The 23,082-nt window shown below is 46.0% G+C and overlaps 2 protein-coding genes across 2 annotated transcripts in view; one reads left to right on the top strand and one right to left on the bottom strand.

The window, feature by feature from the left end:
- Positions 1-23,082, top strand: part of TTC33 (tetratricopeptide repeat domain 33) — a 186,459-nt gene that overhangs the window by 151,608 nt on the left and 11,769 nt on the right. The gene's annotated exons all lie outside the window — the stretch shown is intronic.
- On the bottom strand, positions 3,474-21,125 carry PTGER4 (prostaglandin E receptor 4). Its single transcript, XM_072135439.1, has 2 exons — positions 19,519-21,125; positions 3,474-6,303 (listed from the first exon to the last, which is right to left on the bottom strand). The coding sequence occupies exons 1-2, from the start codon at positions 20,353-20,355 to the stop codon at positions 5,719-5,721; spliced, it is 1,422 nt and encodes a 473-aa protein (XP_071991540.1). The 5' UTR covers positions 20,356-21,125; the 3' UTR covers positions 3,474-5,718.

The raw sequence follows: 23,082 nt of genomic DNA, 5'->3' as shown, positions 1-23,082 counted from the left end.
ATGTTATTAGTGAGGAGAGGTCACTGCTGGGACATGTTATTAGTGAGGGGAGGCCACTGCTGGGACATGTTATTAGTGAGGGGAGGCAGGTGCCGGGACATTTTATTAGTAAAGGGGAGGACGCTGCTGGACATGTTATTAGTGAGGGGAGGCCCCTGCTGGACGTGTTATTAGTGAGGGAAAGCCGCTGCTGGATGTGTTATTAGTGAGGGGCCACTGCTGGATGTGTTATCAGTGAGGGGAGGCCACTGCTGAACATGTTATTAGTGAGGGGAGGCCGCTGCTGAACATGTTATTAGTGAGGGTAGGCTGCTGCTGAACTTTTCATTGATGCTGCTGGATATTTTATAAAGAGAAGCGGCTGCATTTCTCACCCTAGGCTTTTACTGGAGTCAAAATTACTGTGGTAAGATTAGGTGCCAGGGGGACATTATAGTTTGTGTGGGTATTATAGTAGCCCCCTTCTTATATAGACAGACAAACAGAAAAAGGAGGGGCCATTTTAAACTGGGGTTGCTGGAAATGGCACATTATATGGGTTGGGGTTAGATATGCGGTATTTGCAGGGCGACCAATCTCTGGGGGCCATGGTAAGGGGGTTACCCGACCCATTTCCCTAGAAAAAATTTTGGGAGCAGCCGGTCCCCGGATACAAAAAAGTTGAGGACCACTGGGCTAGAAGGATCTAAATGAGAAGGACACAAGCTACAAAAGAGGGTTGAGACAAAAGACATCTTGACTACTGCTGTGTGACGGCATCTCACCAGGTTGGCCCTCGAGACAATGTGCAGCTTCAAGGAAATTTGGGTTAGAAAGAGGAAGCTGCTGGCCCACCTAAAGGATGAGAAAAGACACCACCATGAGATAAGTTCTCCCTCCAGAATCAGTGCCGGGACCAAACTGTGCTGTTATTTATGGCCTTTTTTCCTGGTCAGACCTTCTATTGTTTCTTCAGAATGTCTCCTGATGATCATCTCATTATCGCCCTCAATGAAACGTTTCCATGATTCTTCCGTTGACATCACTACTTCTCTGTTCCTACCTATAACAATCAGAGCACCTGCCGATGTATCATAATTGCATTGTATAAATGTTAGGACTGTCACCGGGTTGGCGTGGATTTCTGGAAGTCGTTGCCAAAAAATCTTGGCACGTTTGGTGGGAATATTCCCAAGTACATAGTAATGGTGACACCATAGACCTCTCCCAGGTGGACGGCCCCATCTGTATCAGTGTTGGTGAGTCCATTGCCCTCGTTGCGCTGTGGTCTCCTCCGTTGGCAATGAAGTGGAGGGTTCTTCAGATAAATGGAAATTAAATGAAACGCGTCGTGTCAGATCAATGACCAGAACACATTGATAATCTGTCGGGGGCGAGCAGATGGTCCGCTCTCTGCGGAGGGCCAGGTGTATGAACAAGTCTTTCATATGTCAATCCAAGTTATGAAGGTAAAAGCCCGACAGAAAAACAACACTAATGAAGGAAAGTCGAAAGCGGAGACCATTGTCCTGGGTTTCACAGTCTCTATGAAGAATTGTTGTCATGGAGCTTGTATATTTTTGTACATGGAACGTTTCCGATAAAGGCTGTGGACAGGGAACTGACAGATGTGGAGGGATCATCACGCTCAACCTCCGCAAAAGGCTACTTTTTCCACCTTGTCAATGAAGAGGTCATACCATTGACAGGTATCCTATGTAACTAGCGTTCTTGGTGGAAACTGGGAAGAAAAACTAATTTATTGGAGAACAAGTCGCATGAAGGTGCAAATATTTACATTTGTTTGTTTTTATGGCCATTATTAGGGAGGAGGTCCTTTGTAACTGCCCCTACTCCGCTTCCGAATAAGGTCTCTAAAAATAGGGCTTCTTAAGTGAACCACACCAATGTTTATACAGCGTGTGCACCTTCGTGCGACATAAACATTAGTCTTTGTGACTTCTCTCTGGCCACGAGGTAAAGATCCTGGACTAAGATCATTGTTGTTTAGATTTCTCTCCACTCCCTACCCATGACCCATGAGCCAATTCCCACCAAACAGTTTATTCTAGCAGTGGATTTCCTCTGGAGAGGGATGTCCTGCGCTGCTAAGACCAAACATCACTAGGACATCTCTCTCCAAGGGCCACAAGTTCTATCTCCGTGGTACTTGGGTGCTTTGCAGATGTCATGATACCTAAGTGGTAGGATGTGTCTAAAGGCGTGGGCTCAAAAGGAGAGTCTGCATGGGGTAAATATCAGTCTAATAAATGAGTTGTCAGCGTTTGGCGAGATCCTCCAGTTGACACATAGGGGGTCATTTACTAAGGGCCCGAATCACGTTTTTACGTTGGGTTACACGAATTTTACAGTTTTGCGCCGTTTTTCCCTGAATTGCCCCGTGATTTTGGCGCACGCGTTCGGATCGTGGCGCATCGGCATGCACGCAATGGAAATCGGGGGCGTGGCCGTCGGAAAACCCATCGGATTCGGAGAAACTGCCGTATTTTTAAAAAAAATGTGTCGCTTGACACGCACTTACCTGCACCCGGCCCGGCTTGGTGAACTTTAGTGAACTCTGACGGAATTCAGCACAGCAGCGACACCTGGTGGACGTCGGGGGAACTACCTTAGTGAATCGCCGGAAGACCCGAATCCTCCGCGAAGAACGCGCCGCTGGATCGCGAATGGACCGGGTAAGTAAATCCGCCCCATAGTGGGCAGATCAGCTCCATACATATTACTTGGTGTCTATAGTATACTACATAGCTTATAGGAAGAGCATGTAGCTGATGTGAGACAAAAGGTGGCCAGACCCGGTTGTCTCATTCCCAAATTACTCCATTGGTCATGGAAATTGGATGGAGAAGGAGAACAATACCCTACTGTTGGGTGCCATGGAATGACCTGTAGTTCCTCCTCCCCTAATGGTTGGTGACTCTCTCATATCTGGGGACTATTTGGACCTCTTCAGGACCCAGGAAAGGACTGCAGATGCTACTTTATTGCCTTTGGAAAGTTTGTTTCTTCTTGGTTCCTTTACGGTCATTACATCACATGCCCTGAAGTTGCTGAGATGCCGCCCTGTTCCACTTTTTACTTCCAGTTTTGATATTTTTCATGAGAATCTATGGGGAAATATTAATTCTGTCTGATTTTAGATGAACACAGCCGAGGCCTGGAAATCTTACACAACCGGGGCCGCAATACAATCTTAATATCGAGCCTCGGGCTGGTTCTCTACATGGTGACACCTGCCACAAGAGCCGCGAGTGATTAGAGTCACGCAAAGGGACTTTCATAAGTTTTTGCTCTTGTGATTTACTTTCCGTTCCTTCTGAACGTAACCCTACTGCAACTTTGTCTGGTACAAACATGTATAAACTTGGAGAACCCATTGAAGTAAAGAGAGGTGGAGCTCTTGGCTCATCTCATGGACGGTTGTCCTTTGATCCCACCATCGCCATAAGAAGAACAAGACATCACACAAAAAGTGACGAGTTCAACATTTTATTGTGATCCCTTTCCCCCCAATAAAACAAACTATTGGTCGATAAAAACGGATTGACGATTACAGACTCAGAAGGCAATTACAATAAAGCGATTCACATGGCCACGGAAAGCAACAGGACATGCTCCATGATGATGACCTGCCCGGGATGAGATTGGACAGACGCCTCAACCACAACCTGCTAAGTGCTTTGATTCGCTCGTACAATCTTTTGAGTGTCGGTTGAGAAAGTCGATGGATGGGAGAGTGAAGTGGACGGCAGCAAGTGGTGGAGTCCTCTCTGCACCTGATGGGGGTGACTTGGCTCTCGATGATCGATGGATGAAGCCTCCATCGTACAAGTCTCCTTATGTCTCGTTCTTAGTCTTTCGGTTGTGACCTAACCAAGTCTGTGCTGGATGTAGAGGCAGTCTCTTGTATGGCAGATCGGACGTGCTGTACTGGTAGCATGGTCGCTGACTGATGTAGAACACAGGTTTTGGAACGCGACTACAAGCGGTACACTTATTAACACCACATAGAGCTGTTCTGTGTACACAGGCACGAGGCTCAGCAAAGTAGGAGTATAGTCACACGCATCACGGTGCCCAGAAAGTCCTTCCCTGATTCTTGTTTTTGCTTTGACGTGAACCACACAAAAGATCGGAGTGTAATTGGTAACTGTATATCCTTATGTAGGGGCCTGATGTGGCAGAGCTAATATTATGGTACAAGAACAATGCAACCACAAAGAGTTAAAGAACATCTTTACACTGCTGTGCTCTGAACTCTGTGTAAAATTGCTCCCTAGCCCCTCCTTTCTGCTCTGAGTAAAAGCTATGCCAAACAAATGTCCGATTATTACAGCAATCGATCAGGGCAGAGGGAGGGGTCTGTAGATTGGTCCAATGCAAAGAACTAAGAGCACAGCAGTGTGAGGATTTCCTTCCTACTCTATTGGAGAAGCTTCAATCCTGGAATTGAAATCTGCTGCAGCTAACAGCATACACAAAAGATAGGATTTCCTAGGCCGGTACCTAACACTGCCTGCAGAGAGTTAAGAGCACAGCAGTGTGAGGACACACCCAGTCCAGCTACAATCCTGCAATATAAATCACAGTCCTGATGCTACTAAAAACATACACAAAGGTTCAGTTACACATCTTTCTAGAGACAATACCTAACACTGGCTGCAGTCTACATGGTCACACCTCTAGGTAACAATTTCAGCTCTGCCACGTCTTTATATGACCTGTTATGGGATTATGTTTTCCCTTGAATCCCCCATATTCCTTTTCATTACTATTTATTGTTCCTGTAGTTTGCTCCCTTGACCCCATCTAACTCTGGAAGGCATTACATGGAACCATTGGTATTGGATGTCCATTGCTTCCCATCAGGTCTGATGGTCCTCCAGAGCTTGGGACACTTCTGGTTAGTCTCTGCTATAAATACTATAAAGGCAGAGAAGAAGGGGTGTCACTGGGTGGAGAACACAAGTAACTTCTCAATCCTTCCAAATATTTTGTATCTACCTGGGATTGTCTCAAAACTGGGAACTCTGTCCACTCCCCATCTAGTATTTGGCTGATTGATCACATTGGGTCACATTAGATTTTATAGCCTGTATTAAATCTGAATGATCCCTCTTTTATCCCACGGAATATTAATAGTTGTATTGATTTACAGTGTTGATGTCCACCATCTCCACCACTGGCCGTAGTCCTCAATGCCGGCAACAATTTAGTGCAAAACGTTCTTTCTTTTGGAACATGAATAAAATCTCTCGAGCAATATTCTGGAAAAAGGAGGATATTGCCTTTAAATTCTCGTCTCTAGACATCGGAATCTAAAAACCTTCTCACGGAGAAGACAATAAATACAATAAAAACCCCATATACATACATATGTCATCCGTAAAAATTCACATTTGATAAAGCTTAAGTAGACACATAGACATTCATTATCTACGAGACGGATCTGATTGGTCAGGAGTTTCACAATTGATCATCTCGTCTCCTCAAAAAGCCACCGCTCATGGTGGGACTTATTCTTGAAAGTGCCAACGGAACAGTCACCACAACACACTATGATGGTGAGGACCAGCAGCCTCAGACCATTGATCTCTCGCTTGTCAAGGTCCATCAGATTTCTGAAGGACATGTACCACGTAATGGAGAGAAGAAGTTTGTGCAAGAAAATTGTGTTGGGTTCCTTCCACAGTTTTGAAGGTGAAGAACCTGAAGTTCCTATATACATTTCTCCGATAAATTCATTGTATCATCTGGAAAGGTGACGCGAAGTGGATTTCCCTTGGATGAGGCGACCTGCCTCGGTTGAGTCTCATTTACTAGAAGTACTTGCTCAGTTTCTGGACCCTGAGAAGAAACTGAATGGTCAGAACCACGTAACGTCCTGTCTGGAGCTCCTGGCAGATTTATAGCCATGGTGGCCCCTGGTAAAATTGTGCTACTCCTGAAGCTACCATCACTCAGTTCAAGAGGGTAGAGTAAAGTCTGTGAGGTGGAGCTAACTTCTCGGAGCTCTCTGGATACAAAGGAAGGAGAATGACTCGATAGAACCGACGAGGCTCTTCTGCCATCGGTGCAGTTGAAACTTCCTGCGGAGTGCGGCCTCCTGCGGCTGCCGATCCTGCAGAAGAGACACTTGATCTTCTCAATGACTTTGCTGAGTACAGTCTTCCGGAGGAGAATATAAATCCACGGATCCAAGATGGGGTTGACGGACGCAATTCTGATGGCCTTCAGGTCCAGGTTGCTTGCGATGTCCGTCTCCACTGGTGGCTGATAGAGCTGATTGATGAAAACCCGAACCTGCAGAAGATAGAAGAAGATATTATAAGCTTTTGCTCAACTTTAAGGGAAGTCAAGAAGTCTCCAGTTTTAGATTATTGAGATCAGATGGAGGAGGAAAGGAATTTGGAGGAAGATGTAAGTTGATACACGCTTTTATATTTGCCCAGGAGCTATGAAACCACTTAATCTACAGATCACCAACTCTCTACCATGACATACGTAACACGCTCTACATACAACACGTCTACATCCTCGTGCGGATGCTTCTGGAATATTGACTGGCACGATGCATGACCTTCTGCTTGGTTGAGAATATTTGCCATAGACAAAACAAAGCATTGACTCTTCTGAGCTGGAACAATATCACCTTCTCTAATGGGTGGAAATTTTGTCTGGGATCTAAATATAGATGAATGGAATGGCCCGTGGGCAAAGAAATCCAAGACAAAGATGTGTGCGCCAATCAGTCTGGAAATTACATCTGAAGTCAAGGAAAACTATGTACATCTCCAGACTTGGTTAGGAGAACCGAGTTCTTTGGATTGAGGATTGTGCCAAAATGGAGAACAGATTGTTCCAAAATCTGGATGCAACCCATGTAAAGTGAAGGACCTACCATGGCTCTAGTCTTGTCCATTGGTCTTAGCTGGAATGGTGGCTCCTCTGGATGGAACCAAACTGTTATACTGGACACAACCCTTAGGAGGTAAAGGACCTACTATGGTACAACTCTAGTCCATTGCAATATTGGACACAACCCATGAACAAGGATGGACCTGCTATGGTACTACGTTTGGTCATAGGTTGAATGGGGGATTGTCTGAAGGGGCCAAGCTTCAATACTAGACAAAACCTATTGACAATGAAGGACCTACTAATCGAGTCTATTGGTCATAGTTGGAATGGTGGCTTATCTGGATTCGGCCAAACTACAATACTAGACACAACCCATGGACCATATTGATTAATCCAAAGATGCTCATACACCGTCAGTAGTGTTGGGCCAACAACTCTTCCTTCTTCCCCTTAAAACATGTAGGACCAATTTGACATATTTGTGGAAAGGGGAATAAGCCACTGCAGGTCACCTCTGGAGTGACGGCCACAGTCTTGCTTGAGGTTCACCAGAGGTAATGAGGCTGGGGGTCTACACTCCATCAATAATAAACCTACCTACAAAACATCTAGTCCAACACTAGGAGGCCTAGGACACACTAGATAGTTGTCCACTCTCTCCTATGTGTATAGGGGCCTCCAGAAGCTTCTATCAGGTTCACGTGGACTCAGAAACAGCTTTTTTGCTCCTGAAAGGTATTGACCACACGTTTATTATATTTACATTTCACAAGAACCTCAGATTGGATTGTGTGTTTAGGAAGAACTAACATTAACATACGCTCTAACTAGACAAGACCTTCAAGAGCTAAAGTCAACAGTGGCCAGTCTAGGGTTCCCCTTCTTTGTTCTTGATGGACCAGGCTGATCCTCATGGAGAGACTCCTCTATCCTCAGGTCCTTGAAGATATCTGCACAGAGGACTCCATCTACCCAAGCTCCTCCGTACATTAGATGATGATCCTGTTGGACCAGAGAGGGTCCCACCACCTGACAACTGTTACCCATCATTCAGAACTGGACCTGGGGCCATAGTCATGGTAGCCACATGCAGGACATGTTCCTCATACACCCTCACTATAATGTAGCTTATGTTCTTCATCTCAGAAGCTCATCTGGAGACCCTGTGGGAATGTAGATGTTTCAGTCTTAGTTTACAGGGTAAACATCCCTTTAAGGCAGAGAACTGACCCGCGGAGCTGGACTCCATCTAAAACTGCCTAAACCTGCAACAACCAACACCCCGACCCAAAACAACAACATAAAATGTAACAACTTGCGACACATTGTAACGAATCCCAACCCCTAGAAAGTGGTGACATTGATGTATGTCCCATTGTCACCTAGAGGCAGTAGAGGGAAATAACAGTTTTATACTGTGGCCAGGGAGACACATAGTTCTGCAGAGGAGCTGCATACACTACACAGGAGCTCATGATGGTGAATGTCATGGTGTAGCAGGTATATTGTGTCATCGCGTGGTTCCTCTGCCGAACTACTACTCCCAACATGCCGGCTGTAGTTCAGCAACCGTCAGAGACCCCTGTTATACACTTTCCACCAGTGATATGGCAACTATGGATGTTATGTCCCGGAGTGACCAATAGGTGGCAGCGCCTGCAAGTCCTTGCTGCTTTGTGTGTGTATAGTGACAACTAAAGCAGTGGATGGCGCGCGTGGCAAGGCATTGTGGGGGATGTAGTGTCTGTGCCAGTCCAAGTGGGTAGAACTTGGGTCCAAATCCTAAATTACATTGTATCAATGAGGTTCTGGGTCATGACCTTTACACCTTAAAGGGATGCTCTTGTATTTCCTTTTACAGATGCCATGGATAGATGATAAATAAGGTGACCCCAACATATAGTGGGAACAGGTGAGGGGGTCACTGCCCCCTCGTAGTCACGAAAATCCAAAACAAATTAAGATCACAGGTTAAGAGCCTGCAACCAGACATCAAGAGGCTGCACTATGACCTCTGACCCCTGGTGGGTCATTTCCTGCAAAAACCAGCTTCATCAGCCGGAGACTGGAGCCTACATGATCAGGATCTATCCAAATATCCCAATGATAATATTACTAAAACCTGCAGCGATAACATGACGTGATTACAATGTCGTGTGACAAATTCAGCTCTGCTACATCTGCTTAATGGAGGAATAATGAAAGTCACACGTCCCACGTCTCCACGTATGACCCTATCACCAGGCACCGGAGCCGCAATACAAAGAATCTACTGAAACATATAAAAAAAAGAGATAAAGACGTTACAGGACAAACACATCTCGCACTAATCCAATCACGCTCACAGATGCCAGGGGCTCATTTCCAGAAGTCGCAGTAAATTCAGGAAGCGCACAATTCCAGTCTGGTTTATTTCTATCATTAGATGCGATGGAGCCGATGCTGCATCCTCGCATACGTGTGGCGGGGTTACAAGATGTAGCAGAGCTGAGCCTGTCATTTGCATGACTGATGTGAATTTTACATGGGACTGAAGTGTCTTAACTTTAATATAGCGTTACGCACTGATGGTACAGTCAGCTCTGCTATACCTGTTACCTGATGTGTATTCCTGGACAGTATATGTGCTTTCCAATAACAAGACAAAGCCAGTTCTACTACACCTGTGGCCCACTGTGTATTCCTGGACAGTATATGCGCTTTTCAATAATATGACAAAGTCAGCTCTGCTACACCTGTTGCCTGATGTGTATTCCTGGACAGTATATGTGCTTTCCTATAATATGACAATGTCAGCTCTGCTACACTTGTCGCCTATTGTATATTCCTGGACAGTATATGTGTTTTCCTATAACAAGATAAAGTCAGCACTGCTACACCTATCGTCCACTGTGTATTCCTGGACAGTATATGTGCTTTCCTATAATATGACAAGGTCAGCTCTGCTACACTTGTCGCCTGTTGTGTATTCCTGGACAGTAAATATGCTTTCCTATAACATGACATATTCAGCTCTGCTATATCTGTAGCCCAAATATTATATTTAATGTCCTGTACATTATAACAATATGACACATTCAGCTCTGCTATAGTTTGCTCTATGTGCAGCCCCCCATCTATTATCTAAGCTCTAATCTACAGGTGGTAGCAGTAGCAGAGAGGAATTAGCAGTGCGGCCCCCGGGGCACAAACATGGGAGCAGCAATAAAATCTGGTAATAACGCCCTGCAGTCCTAGGACGAGTCGCTGCCTGTATGTATAGCGAGGAGATGTAAACATCAGCCAAGGGGCCCCGCCTATCATGTATCATATATAATAGTGTCATATTCCAGGAGCATGACACATTCAGCTCTGCTATACCGGCAATCTGCTGCGCAGTATATGAGACTTCATGTTACATAACACATTCAGCCCTGCTATACCGGTAATCTGCTGTGTATCACTGCACAGTGTATGAGATTTCAGGTTACATAACACATTCAGCTCTGCTATACCGGTAATCTGCTGAGTATCACTGCACAGTATATGAGGTTTTATGTTACATAACAGGTTCAGCTCTGCTATACCGGTAATCTGCTGAGTATCACTGCACAGTATATGAGGTTTCATGTTACATAACACATTCAGCTCTGCTATACCGGTAATCTGCTGAGTATCACTGCACAGTATATGAGGTTTCATGTTACATAACACATTCAGCTCTGCTATACTGGTAATCTGCTAAGTATCACTGCACAGTATATGAGGTTTTATGTTACATAACAGGTTCAGCTCTGCTATACCGGTAATCTGCTGTGATTCACTGCACAGTATATGAGTTTTCATGTTATATTACACATTCAGCACTGCTATATCAGCACAGTATATGAGATTTCCTAACTCCTATAACAATATAACACGCTCAGCACTGCTATATCTGTTGTACTCCTCTACAGTATATGAGATTTCATGTTACATTACACATTCAGCTCTGCTATACTTGTAGTCTGCTGTGTATTCCTGCTCGGCATATGTGATTTCCCAACTCTTGTAGCCACATAACACTCTCAGCTCTGCTACATCTGTAGTTTTCTGTAGCTTTTCCTGCTCCGTTTTTGTGATTTTCCTATGTCTTGTAACACTATATCACTCTCAGCTCTGCTATATCTGTAGTTTTCCTGTGCTGTATCAACAATTTCCTTGATTCTATAACAATATAACGCGCTCAGCTCTGCTATATCAGCAGAGATTGTAGTGAACCCGATCCCCTTAAATAAGAAGTGAAATATCCCCAGATGGGAGTCTAGAGGTTCAGACCTTCCCCTTATCACGAACCTATATTGGTGAAAGTGACAGCATGTAGCAGTGTGTCAGTGGTTTACTGTACTGTGTGTATGGCGGTATTATAACAGTAGTGTATGGCGCTATCTACTGAGGAGTCGTGTGTCTCCTATTAGATCACTATGTATGGAGCACTGTTTGGCGGATTTAGTTGAGCACTATAAGGTAATAGGTGACATGTATCTATGTTTAGAGCTATTATATAAGTTCTAGCTACATTACACCTGCATTATGAGAGTACTGTAGGGCGGTATTATTTATGTGATTCTTATATCACACAGTTTATGGGGCTTTTATTTGAGCACTGTGTGGGATTATTATTTATTTACCTCCTGGTGTTTTATAATCGAGCACTGTATGGCGGTATTACTCAGTCACTGTACTGTACTGTAGCAGTGCTGTATACTATGTTATATTGTGCACTGTATGGCGGTATTACTCAGTCACTGTGCTGTACTGTAGCAGTGCTGTATACTATGTTATATTGTGCACTGTATGGCGGTATTACTCAGTCACTGTACTGTACTGTAGCAGTGCTGTATACTATGTTATATTGTGCACTGTATGGCGGTATTACGCAGTCACTGTACTGTACTGTAGCAGTGCTGTATACTATGTTATATTGTGCACTGTATGGCGGTATTACTCAGTCACTGTGCTGTACTGTAGCAGTGCTGTATACTATGTTACATTGTGCACTGTATGGCGGTATTACTCAGTCACTGTGCTGTACTGTAGCAGTGCTGTATACTATGTTATATTGTGCACTGTATGGCGGTATTACGCAGTCACTGTACTGTACTGTAGCAGTGCTGTATACTATGTTACATTGTGCACTGTATGACGGCATTACTCAGTCACTGTGCTGTACTGTAGCAGTGCTGTATACTATGTTATATTGTGCACTGTATGGCGGTATTACTCAGTCACTGTGCTGTACTGTAGCAGTGCTGTATACTATGTTATATTGTGCACTGTATGGCGGTATTACTCAGTCACTGTACTGTACTGTAGCAGTGCTGTATACTATGTTATATTGTGCACTGTATGGCGGTATTACTCAGTCACTGTGCTGTACTGTAGCAGTGCTGTATACTATGTTACATTGTGCACTGTATGGCGGTATTACTCAGTCACTGTGCTGTACTGTAGCAGTGCTGTATACTATGTTATATTGTGCACTGTATGGCGGTATTACGCAGTCACTGTACTGTACTGTAGCAGTGCTGTATACTATGTTACATTGTGCACTGTATGACGGCATTACTCAGTCACTGTGCTGTACTGTAGCAGTGCTGTATACTATGTTATATTGTGCACTGTATGGCGGTATTACTCAGTCACTGTGCTGTACTGTAGCAGTGCTGTATACTATGTTATATTGTGCACTGTATGGCGGTATTACTCAGTCACTGTACTGTACTGTAGCAGTGCTGTATACTATGTTACATTGTGCACTATATGACGGCATTACGCAGTCACTGTACTGTACTGTAGCAGTGCTGTATACTATGTTATATTGTGCACTGTATGGCGGTATTACTCAGTCACCGTGCTGTACTGTAGCAGTGCTGTATACTATGTTATATTGTGCACTGTATGGCGGTATTACTCAGTCACTGTGCTGTACTGTAGCAGTGCTGTATACTATGTTATATTGTGCACTGTATGGCGGTATTACTCAGTCACTGTGCTGTACTGTAGCAGTGCTGTATACTATGTTATATTGTGCACTGTATGGCGGTATTACTCAGTCACTGTGCTGTACTGTAGCAGTGCTGTATACTATGTTATATTGTGCACTGTATGGCGGTATTACTCAGTCACTGTGCTGTACTGTAGCAGTGCTGTATACTATGTTATATTGTGCACTGTATGGCGGTATTACTCAGTCACTGTGCTGTACTGTAGCAGTGCTGTATACTATGTTATATTGTGCACTGTATGGCGGTATTACGCAGTCACTGTACTGTACTGTAGCAGTGCTGTATACTATGTTACATTGTGCACTGTATGGCGGTATTACTCAGTCACTGTGCTGTACTGTAGCAGTGCTGTATACTATGTTATATTGTGCACTGTATGGCGGTATTACGCAGTCACTGTACTGTACTGTAGCAGTGCTGTATACTATGTTACATTGTGCACTGTATGACGGCATTACTCAGTCACTGTGCTGTACTGTAGCAGTGCTGTATACTATGTTATATTGTGCACTGTATGGCGGTATTACTCAGTCACTGTGCTGTACTGTAGCAGTGCTGTATACTATGTTATATTGTGCACTGTATGGCGGTATTACTCAGTCACTGTACTGTACTGTAGCAGTGCTGTATACTATGTTACATTGTGCACTATATGACGGCATTACGCAGTCACTGTACTGTACTGTAGCAGTGCTGTATACTATGTTATATTGTGCACTGTATGGCGGTATTACTCAGTCACCGTGCTGTACTGTAGCAGTGCTGTATACTATGTTATATTGTGCACTGTATGGCGGTATTACTCAGTCACCGTGCTGTACTGTAGCAGTGCTGTATACTATGTTACATTGTGCACTATATGACGGCATTACTCAGTCACTGTACTGTACTGTAGCAGTGCTGTATACTATGTTACATTGTGCACTATATGACGGCATTACTCAGTCACTGTGCTGTACTGTAGCAGTGCTGTATACTATGTTATATTGTGCACTGTATGGCGGTATTACTCAGTCACTGTACTGTAGCAGTGCTGTATACTATGTTATATTGTGCCACCAGCCGCGCGTCTCCCCGTAGCCCGAGGCTGCGGAGCGCTCACTATCCGGACAGGTGACCCCATGGTCTTATCTACAGCCGGATCCTGCTCCGACCAGAAGGACCAGTCAGGATTAGGTGACACTATATCACTCAGCAGGAGGACTGTGTACACATAACGAGCAGGGCTGCGACCTAGGGAAGGGGTCAGGGGTTGTCAGATCCGAACAAGATGCTACAATGTAACGAGACGAGAAAGAATCCGGACAATCCTGACACAATGTATGGAGAACCTGAGCCGCGTCACGTACTCAAATAGTGAATGTGGTGACCGTCCTGTAGTATCTGCTCCTATGGTCTCAACTCAACCGCCATATGTGCCATATACAGCTATATGTGCCATGTACCGTCATATGTGCCATGTACAGCTATATGTGCCACGTACAGCTATATGTGCCATGTACCGCTATATGTGCCATGTACCGCCATATGTGCCATGTACCGCCATATGTGCCATGTACCGCCATATGTGCCATGTACCGCTATATGTGCCATGTACCGTCATATGTGCCATGTACCGTCATATGTGCCATGTACAGCTATATGTGCCACGTACAGCTATATGTGCCATGTACCGCTATATGTGCCATGTACCGCCATATGTGCCATGTACCGCTATATGTGCCATGTACCGTCATATGTGCCATGTACCGTCATATGTGCCATGTACAGCTATATGTGCCACGTACAGCTATATGTGCCATGTACCGCTATATGTGCCATGTACCGCCATATGTGCCATGTACCGCTATATGTGCCATGTACCGTCATATGTGCCATGTACCGTCATATGTGCCATGTACAGCTATATGTGCCACGTACAGCTATATGTGCCATGTACCGCTATATGTGCCATGTACCGCTATATGTGCCATGTACCGCCATATGTGCCATGTACCGCTATATGTGCCATGTACCGTCATATGTGCCATGTACCGTCATATGTGCCATGTACAGCTATATGTGCCACGTACAGCTATATGTGCCATGTACCGCTATATGTGCCATGTACCGCCATATGTGCCATGTACCGCTATATGTGCCATGTACCGTCATATGTGCCATGTACCGTCATATGTGCCATGTACAGCTATATGTGCCATGTACAGCTATATGTGCCACGTACAGCTATATGTGCCATGTACCGCTATATGTGCCATGTACCGCCATATGTGCCATGTACCGTCATATGTGCCATGTACCGCCATATGTGCCATGTACCGTCATATGTGCCATGTACCGCCATATGTGCCATGTACTGTCATATGTGCCATGTACCGCCATATGTGCCATGTACCGCCATATGTGCCATGTACCGCCATATGTGCCATGTACCGCCATATGTGCCATGTACCGCTATATGTGCCATGTACCGCTATATGTGCCATGTACCGCCATATGTGCCATGTACCGTCATATGTGCCATGTACCGCCATATGTGCCATGTACTGCCATATGTGCCATGTACCGCCATATGTGCCATGTACCGCTATATGTGCCATATGTGCTACATACCGCCTTATGCACTGCTATATGTGCCATTTATTGTTGTCATGGAGCTCAAATATTATTGTGGTTTATTTTCTCATCTGCTGAAAACGGCAAAACATGTGACTCAACCCCCGGGTCCTCCCCGTCTCCTGCACAAGACTTCTATGACTTCCCTTCCCAATGCCAATTTCACTATTATCTTGACCTTTAAATTTTTTTCACTCCCAGCCCCCGTATTGCACCCCCCCCAGCCCCCGTATTGCACCCCCCCCCAGCCCCCGTATTGCACCTCCCATCTGCCTGCGCCTCCTGTCCTATTACTAGAAGCTGACATCACATGTACATGAAGACTGCGGGGCCGTACACGTGGTCCACATAGGACTGTGTAATGCAGGACGCACAGCCGCCACTAGAGGGAGCTGACTGTAGGGGCATTAGAGGCCGGCACCTAGAATTCCTGGGGTAATTTACGCTTGGAGTTTTGGGTTCGCTTCCTCCTCTTCCTCAGTTTGTCCGTATCCCGGATTCCCTGCCCCCTCCTGTAATGTGACAGAACCAGCCGGACCCGCAGAACAGGTAAGTGCTCATCACCAACAGGAGCAACTGGTTCCATGTTTCTCCCTGAGACAATTATCCCGAAATCTCCCCCCAGGCCCGGACTACACCTGTCCCGTACCCCAAATATCTCTTCCGTGAGGATCCACCCACTTATTTCTCCAAGGACTTAGAGAACTCCACAACTTTTACCTTGCCATGGGGTACAGCGCGGCCTTGCCATGGGGTACAGCGCGGCCTTGCCATGGGGTATAGCTGGGCCTTGCCATGGGGTATAGCTGGGCCTTGCCATGGGGTATAGCTGGGCCTTGCCATGGGGTACAGCGCGGCCTTGCCATGGGGTACAGCGGGGCCTTGCCATGGGGTATAGCTGGGCCTTGCCATGGGGTGTAGCTGGGCCTTGCCATGGGGTACAGCGGGGCCTTGCCATGGGGTATAGCTGGGCCTTGCCATGGGGTACAGCGGGGCCCTGCCATGGGGTACAGCGAGGCCTTGCCATGGGGTACAGCGGAGCCTTGCCATGGGGTATAGCTGGGCCTTGCCATGGGGTACAGCGGGGCCTTGCCATGGGGTATAGCTGGGCCTTGCCATGGGGTACAGCGGGGCCTTGCCATGGGGTATAGCTGGGCCTTGCCATGGGGTACTGCTGGACCTTGCCATGGCGTACAGTCGGCCTTGGCATGGGGTACAGCGGGGCCTTGCCATGGGGTATAGCTGTGCTTCCATTGCAGTGTGGACACGTGCAGCACAATGATATATATATATATATATATATATATATATAGCTGTACAGATGTAGCAGTGCTGGATCTGTCACAAACTACATTGTATCTTATAAAAGTGAACATTTTACAGAATTGCACCAGGAGACACAACCTGTGGATAAGAGCAGCTCGGAGATGGGGCTCATTAGTGGTGATAGGATCAGATGTTATAGAATTAACCCCCGATCAGGTAATGGGAACTGCCGGTTGTAGTGTCGGATGCAGCAGGTCTTGGCTGTCAGCGCGGTCATCTCCCCAGGTGATAGCTCCGCTGACGTTTGTAGGGATTAAGTGTGAATTGTAGCCTAGGTGAGGATTTATTCAAGAACTGCACAGAATCCACAATACACATAATAGTCACCACTCAGCTTTCCTGGTCTCCTGCTAAGCAAACCTAGGTACATGCGACAACCAGCTCACAGAAAAGCTGGGTGACAACTGTCTGGATATAAGACAGGTGTACATCTATATACTGAGAGTTGTAGTCTTAATATGATGGGAGTGCAGGTTCTCCACTATCTCATGTGAAGCTTCATTCTAGAAGTGCATGCTGGGACTTGTAGTTCTACATGTTATAACTTGCTAATTCATAAGATCTCTGCAGTCTCCGTCATCTTCTGACAAGTGACAAGTCAGCACTTCTATGTGAGGAATCTGCAGAATCATCCGAATCCTTACAGAATGATATAATAGTCTCTAGTGTGTAATACCGGACCCTGGTGATCTATACGATCTATATGACACCTGGGAAACAGCGGATGTACAGAACAAAACTCAGACGCATCCAGTGCTGCTGCAGAACCTACCCAGTAGTAACACTGCATGGTATGCCCTATAGGCACCTATATAGTAATATACTGCCCTATAGACACCTGTATATAGTAATATACTGCCCTATAGGCACCTATATAGTAATGCACTGCCCTATAGACACCTGTATATAGTAATATACTGCCCTATAGACACCTGTATATAGTAATATACTGCCCTATAGGCACCTGTATATAGTAATATACTGCCCTATAGGCACCTATATAGTAATATACTGCCCTATAGGCACTTGTATATAGTAATATACTGCCCTATAGGCACCTATATAGTAATATACTGCCCTATAGACACCTGTATATAGCAATATACTGCCCTATAGACACCTGTATATAGTAATATACTGCCCTATAGACACCTGTAATATACCGCCCTATAGACACCTGTATATAGTAATAAACTGCCCTATAGACACCTGTATATAGCAATATACTGCCCTATAGACACCTGTATATAGTAATATACTGCCCTATAGGCACCTGTATATAGTAATACACTACCCTATAGACACCTGTAATATACCGCCCTATAGACACCTGTATATAGTAATAAACTGCCCTATAGACACCTGTATATAGCAATATACTGCCCTATAGACACCTGTATATAGTAATAAACTGCCCTATAGACACCTCTATAGTAATATACTGCCCTATAGACACCTGTATAGTAATATACTGCCCTATAGTAACCTGTATATAGTAATACACTGCCCTATAGACACCTGTAATATACCGCCCTATAGACACCTGTATATAGTAATAAACTGCCCTATAGACACCTGTATATAGCAATATACTGCCCTATAGACACCTGTATATAGTAATAAACTGCCCTATAGACACCTCTATAGTAATATACTGCCCTATAGACACATGTATATAGTAATAAACTGCCCTATAGACACCTCTATAGTAATATACTGCCCTATAGTAACCTGTATATAGTAATATACTGCCCTATAGACACCTGTATATAGTAATATACTGCCCTATAGACACCTGTATATAGTAATACACTGCTCACTGCTCTGTATGAAACCAGCCCAGGAGCTGCAGAGGCTTCACTATCCTGGAGCTGAGCTCATCCCATGAGACAAAGCAGCAGCAGATCCATCACAGACACAAAGGGAGAAGGAGAGAGAACACATTGTAACAGAAGAACAGAACGATCCAGAGGGAAAGGAGAGCAGGAAGACATGAGAGGAGAAGAAGAAGGGAAAGATACAGTGTAACAGAAAGATCTAATGTGAGAGAGAACAATGTATTGTCACGGAACAGAAAGATTCAATGTAAAGAAGGAACAGAACGAAACAATGTAACGGAAGAAGAGAGGAATACAACGTGAGGAAACAAGGATATAGAACAGAGAGATGCAATGGAAAGAAACATAAAGAAAGAAGGAAAGAAAGTAGACGAAAAAATGAAGAGAAGAAGGAAGAACAGAAAGATTTAAGAGAGGGAAGAAGAGAAAGAAGTTATGTTATGAAAAAAGAGGAAAAAGAAAGATACAATGTAAAAGAAGAATAGAAAGATAGAAGTGAGAGAAGAAGATACAATGTAACAGAAAAAGAACAGAGGTTTATGTGGGAGGAGAAGAAGAAAGAGGGAAGACAGGGAAGAACAGAAGGAGAGGATGTCAAGGAAGAAGAGGAAGATGTCATGTAATGAAATATATAAATAAGATACAATGTAACAGAAGAACAGAGGGAAGAAGATACAGAAGAAGGAAAAGGTCTAATGTAATGAAAGAACAGAAAGTTAGAGGAGAAGAATTAAAAAGAAGTGGAGAGAAGGAGAGAAAGTCCAACATGACAACAGAGACAGATCCATAAGAGACCCACGGTGACGGGACAGTGCAGAGGCTGAGGGTTCGGTACAGTGTGCAGGACTCACCACCAGGGGGATGGAGCAGATGAGGACCACCACGGAGGTGCCTATGAGGACGATGACCATCTGGATCTCGGCCCCCGCCATCCTCCTGAAGCTCCGCCGCCTCCTCAGCTCGTGGCTCCGGGTGTCGGTGCCCAGGGACGTCCTGCGCACAAACTGCCGGTGCATGCGGATGAGCGCGGCGCACACCAGCACGTTACACAGCACGGTGACCAGGATGAGGAAGGAGCTGAAGCCGCCGTACATGTACGAGTAGGCGGCGTGGCTGCTGACGTTGCTCCGCCAGTCTATGAAGCACCAGGTGCGCGGGTACTGCAGGGTGGACTTGCCCAGGCCCATGCTGGGCAGCGCGCAGAACACCACATTGGACACGTAGATGGCGCACAGGGTCAGGCCCGCCAGCTTCTTGTCCACATAGTGGTTGTAGAAGTAGGCATGGTTGATGGCCAGGTAGCGCTCTATAGACATGGCACAGATGATGCTCAGACCCGACAGCCCGAAGAAGAGGAGGATGAAGGAGCTGTACTCGCACAGGGCATCGCCCCCGGGCCACTTGTTCTGGATGTAGGTGGCGATGGTGACCGGGCTCACCAGGCAGGTGCCCAGCAGGTCAGTCAGTGCCAGCCCGCACACCAGGGTGTAGAAGGTCGTCTCCTTCTGCTCCTTGCGGGACTTGCACAGCACAATGATGGCGATCAGGTTCCCCACCACCCCGAAGATGAACATGACAGCAGGGATAGTGGGGGGTCTGCTGCCGGACATCGGGGGGCTGCTGGCTGTAGCTGCCGCTGTCATGTTCTCCTCTGGATACATGGTGTCACTCTGGGAAGTAGACAGCATCAGGTTAGATCCAGGATGGGGTCATCATCAGAGGGTCTTCAGGGGTCTTATTCCAATATTTCCAAAAATGCAAATGGGGGTGGAGGTATCCAAGCAGGGCTCACATGGGTCCAGGTAGGGTCAAGGGGTCCAGGAGAGAAGAGCTAAAAAGGGTCCAGGAAGGGTCAAGGTGTCCAGGAGAGCAGAGCTCACATGGGTCCAGGCAAGGGGAGAGGGGTCCTGGAGAACAGATCTCTGAGAGGTCCAGGTTGGGGCTAGGTGTCCAGGAGAGCAAAACTCAAATGGATCCAGACAGGGGATAGGGGTCCTGCAGAACAGATCTTTGAGAGGTCCACACTGGGGCTAGGTGTTCAGGAGAGCAGAGCTCAGAAGGGTCCAGGAGAACAGAACTCAGACTTGTCCAAATTTAGGGCTAAGTGTTCCGGAGAGCAGAGGTCCAGCCTGGGGCTAGGTGTCCAGGAGAGCAGAGCCCTGAGAGGTCCAGGCTGGGGCTAGGTGTCCAGGAGAGCAGAGGTCCAGGCTGGGGCTAGGTGTCCAGGAGAGCAGAGGTCCAGGCTGGGGCTAGGTGTCCAGGAGAGCAGAGGTCCAGGCTGGGGCTAGGTGTCCAGGAGAGCAGAGGTCCAGGCTGGGGCTAGGTGTCCAGGACATCAGAGCTCAGAGGGCTCCAGGCTGGGGCAGGCATGGCATGGGATCCTGCAGGGTGTCAGGCTGGCATGCTCTCTGCTCACTTCTGAGCTTCTGCTACAAGTTTGCTCTGGTGAAGTTCCCCAGGAGGGGTGAGGTCTGCTGCTCTCCTCCCCCTGCCTGCCTGATTGGTAGCAGTGATGTCACAGAGGAGGTGAGGAGATGGCAGCACTACTGCAGCTGTCACTTCTAATGTCACTGCTGCTCACTGCACTTACATAGATAAATCCAGCTCTGCTACATCTGCCTGATAAGATCCTTCTGGCTTCCTCCCATCTGTACTGGGATCTGCGCCCCAGGGTCTCCTGCTCACCCCCTGTACTGCTGTGTCTGCTCTGTAACATCCAGCGCATGAGTTTTCCTACTATTCTTCTTGTCTAGTGTTTTGTGATCCTCCCTTGTTTCACTATAGTTATGTTATTAGACTTGGTTGTCAGGAAAAGTTTGGTGTTAACCTCTAGAGGAGATGTAATGGTCACCACCCAGCTTTTCCAGAACCAGATACATAGACAGGAGAGATTGAAGTATTTAGTATTGATCCTTCCAGCGGGCACAGTGCCAGTTGTGATCCCCCTTTTTTTTAGGATGGTGCAATGCCTCTTGTGGTTTGGGTGGGGGAGGCTGAGCCCCTGCTGTGTTCAGAGGAACTGATTCTCATGTAAAATAGAAAGTGCCGAAAAGAAAAACAAAAAGCGGAAGAAATCATTGCAGATGTGGGAGAAAAGTCATTGTGGCTGCAACTGAGACGCGGATGTAGCAGGGCTGGGTTTGTCATGAGGTTAATGTGTACAAATGAAACCTTTAACTAAGGAAAGGGCTGCAATACCACACACAACCTGTAGACCAATGTGGCACTGTTTACTGAAGAATGCAACTGTGCATTATATGGTAGAGGGGCTAGTGGAGCCCCCCTGCACACCAGGGCCTGGGGACAACTCCTGCCTCTGATCACTCTTAACCTATGTATTGTATCAGCTCAGCCTGACACTTTGTATCTCCTGTGATTGTAGGGACCTTACAAATACATCTGTATGATGGAGGTCCTGGAATAAGGTGGTTCTGATATTATAGGGATTGTCTATGAAAGTATAATCCCTTTAAGACTTAAAGGAGTAAGGAAACCCTCCTAGAGCCCCCCATATTACGAAAATCACGTAAAAGATCTGACAAACTCAGCTCAGCTACATCCGCCTCATGCTGATAAGATTCCTCTGGGAGGAGAGGGGTTAAATCGTTCTTTGTATCTGCATTATGTGACGGGGACACCTTTGGGTGGCATTTCTGGGGCACCTCAGTGCCCGGCTGACGTGTGCTGTGACGCCAGTGCGTGTGTCATGCCTCCGCTGTCACAGCTACATGGGACATATGGGGCCACTTACCGGGTGACAGCTTTATGGGACTGGTCAATGATTTATTGGGTGATGGCGGCACACACTAAAATTTCCATTTTCATCAAAAATCCAGTTTAACCCTTTTTGTTTTATCACATTTTAGAAAAATATTCAGTAGTTAAGATTAGCACGTTAAAGGCATTTTGTAGGAGATTTTCCTTAAGACGCAGCGCCACCCTTTACCACAGGTTGTGTCTGTTATTGCATCTCTGTTGGATTTAAATAATTGGGCATAAACTGCAATACCAGATAAGGCCATGGGCAGGGGTGGCGCTGTTCCTGGTCATCAGTACTTAATTGTATTATACAAGGGTGATATGAGGTTATTATTAGGGACTTTGTTTCCAAGATTTACAGAACAAATCTCATCTGTAATTTCGGTGGTGCCCCAGGGGGAAAGAGGGGGGGGGGGGGAGCTGCCTCAGTATCTTCCAGTTACAAAATGTAAATGACGAGTGACTGATCTCGAAACTGAGCCTCATAATAACTGTATGCTGGTCAGAGGCAGATGTGCTGCAGGAAACTCTGTTTCCGTCTGTTATAAATATAGATTTATGAAAATATAGTGAAATATGACAACAGTAAAGATAAAGAGTGATGTGCCCCCCCCCCCAGCAGTGAGCAGAACTAATACAGAGAAAACATGAAGATC

Source organism: Engystomops pustulosus, chromosome 1, assembly GCF_040894005.1.
Source record: "Engystomops pustulosus chromosome 1, aEngPut4.maternal, whole genome shotgun sequence".
NCBI classification, from domain to species: Eukaryota; Metazoa; Chordata; class Amphibia; order Anura; family Leptodactylidae; genus Engystomops; species Engystomops pustulosus.
This window is presented reverse-complemented; position numbering and strand designations above follow the sequence as displayed.